Source organism: Cyprinodon tularosa, unplaced genomic scaffold (genome assembly GCF_016077235.1).
Source record: "Cyprinodon tularosa strain WSP-4 unplaced genomic scaffold, ASM1607723v1 ctg9, whole genome shotgun sequence".
Taxonomy (NCBI): Eukaryota; Metazoa; Chordata; class Actinopteri; order Cyprinodontiformes; family Cyprinodontidae; genus Cyprinodon; species Cyprinodon tularosa.
Window position 1 is genome coordinate 62,345 of NW_024039673.1, and position 5,972 is coordinate 68,316.

The 5,972-nt window shown below is 36.6% G+C and overlaps 1 protein-coding gene across 1 annotated transcript; it reads left to right on the forward strand.

Annotated features, from left to right (window-relative positions):
• Positions 1-5,095, forward strand: stoml3b (stomatin (EPB72)-like 3b). Its single transcript, XM_038273908.1, has 7 exons — positions 1-158; positions 2,402-2,508; positions 2,597-2,669; positions 2,765-2,847; positions 3,027-3,230; positions 3,681-3,815; positions 3,931-5,095. The coding sequence occupies exons 1-7, from the start codon at positions 95-97 to the stop codon at positions 4,117-4,119; spliced, it is 855 nt and encodes a 284-aa protein (XP_038129836.1). The 5' UTR covers positions 1-94; the 3' UTR covers positions 4,120-5,095.
• Positions 5,096-5,972: the final 877 nt, after the last annotated feature.

A 5,972-nucleotide genomic window follows, 5' to 3' on the forward strand; every position in this document is an offset into this window, starting at 1 on the left:
TGATGAGGCTTTAAAAGGCTGTATCACTTCCCCTTCAGAAGCAACAAACCCTCTCAGCCAATATCCAGGAAATTCACTCAGCGAGAAGCAGCACATGGAAATGGAGGACCAAATGGAAAGCCAGAAGAGAAGAGGAGCAAGCAATGATAACCTGATATGTAAGCCAAGTCAATTTTTGTTCTTTAATGTTTCTGCTTCATTTAAAAGTCTGTGTTGTGTAACATTTGTGTTATCACTAACTGCAGATCAATTTTATGCTCTGTAACTCGATCATTTTTAAAAATTTTATCCTGACGTGAAGCTCTTACAGCACAAGTTTATTGTACGTCATGATATGATAAGAATGCACCTGTGCTGATAAAGAAAAGAGCCACACAAGCCAAAGGATAGCGAAGCTTCATTGTCATAGAGACCAATACCACATGTCAGGAGGATAAATGGTCCCAAAAGCATGTGACCATGAATGTTTGTGTATTCGCTTCCCTACCGTTGTCTACATGCTCTATTAAAGCAAGTGAAAGGGAACTTTTCTTTTCTAAGCTTTGACCAACAAGTATGGAAATTTTCCATGATTTGGGTTTTAGGGACTTCTCTCCATAAAAGACAGTAGAACTATTGTCCATATGTTAAATACCTCCAAGTATCAAAACTTTGACCTATAAAACAGGAACTTATTACATTATGACCCAGTTTGCATTTTGTCCAGCCTTTTCCTACTTTATTGCCTAACAACCACAGCTGAGCAAAGTACTGTAGAGAAAATAAGTAAAACATAAAACAGTACAGATAAAACACAGGTAAAAATAACAATCAAATCAATAAAATTGGGTAAAACATAAAAGCAATAAAAGATAAAAAGAAAAGATAAAGAATAGAATAAAGCCCACTGTCTTGCTAGGTGTTAAAAGCCAAAGTGAAAAGGTGGGTTTTGACAAGAGATTTGAAAACATTCATAGAAGAGTGTCTTGGTTGCCCCATTATATTCTCAATTCAACATTCATTTTCGACCTATGGTGATGTACTCTTGACTTATTTTGTTAACTTCATTAGATCAATAGAGCCATTAGGACATTTTTTCCTGTATTGGGAAATAGCTCATAATTTTGAAACTGGGAAAGTTTAGTAGGTTGAACAACAGGAAGCTGTTTCTATTTATTTAACTGATTTCATGTGTTGTGAAGATGTTTAATGTGGTTTTGGTTTGAATGTGGGTATGCTGGTGCTGGAAAGTATAGCAAAAACCACAAAGGCTCCAAAAATGAAACTTTCCATTAAGATCTAATTGTGGTTTATCTGATAAAAAAAAAACTTTTAAAAGAGATGTCTTAATGGCTTCTCATCTGGAAATGGACAAGTCAGTCTGAGCTAGAAACGTCCGCCTTGCTTTTATTACTTTTCCATCTGAACAAAGCTGTGGATCATGTTTTGTCAGTAAACATTTTAATATTTGCTCTTTGGGTGGATGTTGTGGTGTTCAGTGAGCTGTCATGTTCTCAGTGATAACAGAATGGAAACCATCGACACACCTTTTATCTGCATGTGGTATATTAAGTCCCAGGTAAACAAAAGACACGTGTGGTGCAGTAATGTATTATAATTTGTACACAATAAAGTCCATACTAGTAGTTGAAGACTAATATTTAATTTCATGACCTTTACATTTTACCAGTCACCCTGCATTAATGCAATAACCCCAATTTTGTTTGAAGAGTATTTACTTGGTGGGGATCGTCTCATGTATGAAGTTCTAAACACAGTGGTTAAAGGTTCAACCTGCAGACCTGTGCTGTATAATGTGCTTACTTTTAATATGGCCTACAGTCAGGTTTGGTGGAATTTAATTGAGGACCCAAATGCAGAGCTGAGGAGGAAGAGCTGAGTTTTGCTGATTTAATGAAAAAGGCAAGAGAAACAATATCCAAGAAACAAAATACAGGAAACCAAAAAACACTAGACGTCAGGGGAAAACACATATGGGGAGCCAAGTAACAAGAAACCAGCAATGAGGAACTGTAGAGGAAGAGTATATATGTAGAACAGAACAAAAACTGGGCTAATCAGCTGATACGGAGCAGGTGTGGATACAAGTAACTAGAAGGGAGCTAGGGCAATGGAGACAGACACAAGGGGGCGACAGAGAGAAACACAAAAATGCAACACAGCTTCATTATTAGACAAAATGAAAAAAAAAAGATCAAAATGAGATAGATAACTAAAAAAACTCAAAAAGAAACTTAAATAGAAGTCCAAAATTGGAAAACCATTACAGTCTACTTGTGCCACAAATAAAAAAAAAATAAAAACAAGAAAGCAGGAATTCTATATTTGCCGTAGACTTAATGGTTTAGCATTCAAGAATTGCAATTAGCATTGTTGAAACATGCTTTGTTATTTTCATCAGCTGATAGGCCTGTCGGATCTGTGGGATGCATCGGCTGGTTTCTGATGATTCTCTCAAGCCTTTTCATTTTCGTAACCTTCCCAGTCACACTCTGGTTTTGTTTTAAGGTGAGTGAATTGAAAACAGTAAACAAGCATTTTGTATTTGTGAATGCGTGAACATAAGCTGATTTAGTGTTTGTGAAATCTACTGTAGGTTGTCCAGGAGTACGAGCGGGCCGTCATCTTCAGGCTTGGTCGCATTACAGACCGAAAGGCAAAAGGACCAGGTGTAGTATTTATGTCTGCCTATTATTGTAGGGTTTTTTCTGTTTTTTGATTGAAAAAAAAAACTTTTCTTTGCCTCTTTTCTGAATGCTGAAAGGAATGTTCTTCATATTGCCATGCACTGATTCTATTGTGAAAGTGGATCTGAGGACTGTGTCATTTGACATTCCACCGCAAGAGGCAAGTGGCACACAACAGCACCTAATTTCCATTACAAGAAAATACTTCAAACTTCATATTCCTGTATTTATTTATGTCAACTGTATGTTTGCTTATGTAGCACCTCATCACCAAAAGAAATGTCCCATACGTATAGAACAACACTGAATTTTCTGAATTAATGTGTATGATTGCTCTAGATTCTGACTAAAGATTCAGTCACTATTTGTGTGGATGGCGTGGTTTACTTCCGAGTTAGTGACCCTATTGCCTCTGTGGCCAACGTATCTAACGCTGACTACTCCACTCGACTGCTGGCACAAACCACCCTCAGGAATGTTCTCGGCACCAAGAACCTTGCTGAGGTCTTGTCTGATCGTGAGGGCATCGCTCACAGCATGCAGGTATACATACTTATTATAAGTTGCATAAGTATTTCTTCTTAGGTCTTACTTTGGTTCTCTCCTTTCTTAGTCATATTTCCCTTTTGTTATATATTTCAAGATGTATTTAAGCAATTAGAATTTAACAGACTCATTACAATTAATTTCAGTAGCAAATGATGTTTTAAAGCAATTATTTATACTAACTGTGATTGTAATTGTGAGGATTTTCTGCTTAGATCTGAGGAAAACATGATATTTAAGAATAAAATATTAAATAAAAGAAACATTTTTAAAATGTAAATATGGGCTTAATGAAAAACATCTTAGGGGTTATTGTACTAAATGATATTAGATTTTTAAAAATCCAGTAATTTGTTAGAGATAAAACTGATTTTGTTTGCTCCAGATGCACTTGAGAGACTTTAAGTTTCAATTATGAGGTAAAAATCCTTTTTATGTAACTTCCAGTCAAGCCTAGATGAAGCCACAGACGATTGGGGCATCAAGGTCGAGCGTGTGGAGATCAAAGATGTGAAGCTGCCTCATCAGCTGCAGAGGGCCATGGCAGCTGAAGCTGAAGCAGCACGAGAAGCCAGGGCTAAGGTCTGTACAATGCCTCCCTCCAAAATGTCCAAACAAAGACTATTAAATCACATAAAAGCTGATCTTCGCTATATGTTTATGCATTATTTTTATACCCGTCTGTCTCTTGCTGTAGGTGATTGCAGCAGAAGGTGAAATGAATGCCTCCCGTGCCCTGAAGGAGGCGTCCCTCGTGATTGCAGAGTCTCCATCAGCACTGCAGCTCCGCTACTTGCAAACTCTCAATACCATCGCAGCAGAGAAGAACTCCACTATCATCTTCCCACTGCCTATGGATGTGATATCACACTTTATGCGTAAATGAAGGCACTGAATCATCTTTTGCATTCTAAAGAAGGGGAATTGAATCCAAAGGTAATGTTCCAATGCTTTATGCTACTGTAGGCCTCGATCAAACAAGGCTCTTCTTAGGTGTGTGATTTGAATCGAATGTCGAATATCAGTTTGATATTGTATATAATTATGTGCGTATATCAATATCGATATACGCAATTTATTATTTAAAAAACAAATGAAAAAATCTCAAGAACAATTTGTAAAAAATCTTGAAAAGCTTCTCTTGTATCTTGATTCTGAAATCATCACATCCACTTTGCCACATAAAAGCTATTACAAAAAATTTGTTGTGAAAAGAGATTTATTGGTGTCAGGGACAATTTATTAAGATCCCATAATTTAAAAGTGAAACCAGGAAACTTTTTTCTAGAAGTAAAAATCTGAAAAATGAGGCATGCTTTTATATTCAGGCCCCTTTACTCTACATTTGATCAAAATTCAGAGCAACTGACCTTCACAATTCATCAAAATATAAAAAAGAATCCACCTTTGTGTAATTAAATGTACGCATGTGAAGGCTTCAAATGGTTGGTCAAGTACCACCGTGAACTGACAGCATCATGAAGACTAAGATGTGCTATAGACAGTTCAGGGATGACTGTATTTGTCAAAAAGCAGTTTTGTTATTAAACAAAATCCGGAGCAAATAACATTTGACATATAATTGCTTAATGTTTGATTGATAAGCCAGATAAGGTGCACATCAAAGTTAGAAGAGTGTTAAAAAGTCCATGTTGTTAGATGTTTTCCATAGGTGTTCGAAACTCCATTGAACGCACCACACCTGCATGTTGGATGGCTGAAAGTTTTTCCTACTGATGCAGCAGTGTACAGCTCATTATCTCCCGTTTTGTCCTAACATTCTTCCTTTATATGTGTTTACCTACTGGACTTAAAGTGTGTACATGTCAGAAGAATCACAATAAATCTACCACAAAACCAGACATCTGCCTCTGTGTTTTTTAACGGGAACACATTCCATACACATTGCCGCTCTAAACCAGCTAACTCCTGGAGAACACCTCATCTCCACAAATAAATTATTGGATACCCTGATTGCAAAAAAGAGCCTGTTAGTTCATATACAAAATGCTTTCTGTTGGGAAAAAAAAAACTATACCTGCATGTCACCCTGAACTCTCCATCTCCTTTGATAAACATGGTGGTGGTTGCATCATGCTTTGGAAATTCCATTTTCCCATTAGAAAAAGTATAACTTATCATAATGTGGATGGAGGTACTGTAGGTACATGGCAATCCTAGAAGAAAAGCTGTTAGAGGCTGTAAATTATCATGAGGCAGGGGTGCATTTTATCTTAAGATTATTATTAATACACGTAAGTGTTAAAATGGAACAATTTAAAACTAAAACATGGCAATGCCGTAGAATGGCCCACAAGTCTGGCCAAATACTGTCTGTTCCACTTGATGAGGTTTCAGCTATTTTGCAAAGATAAATGTGCAGAAATTCTACCTTCTATACGTGCAAAACTGGCACAGACATATCCCCCAAAGATCTGCAGCTTTAACAAAAAAAGATACTTTTATAAAGTATAACCTCTGATACAAATGCATAATTCACTCTTATCATTTTTAATGCAATAGAAATGGAAAAGGTGCATGAACACTGAAATCTGTCTTTTTCTCAATTTTTCTTGATTTTGTTAGTTTAACAGGACAACATACGAAAAATGTCATGACATAATATGTTTAAGGTACTGTATATCCATTCTCCTCTGGTCTTATGTTGGAGGCTATATACATATTGTTAGTGTCGAGTTATTTTGGGGTTTGTCTGCCTGAACTCGACCAGGCTTGGCA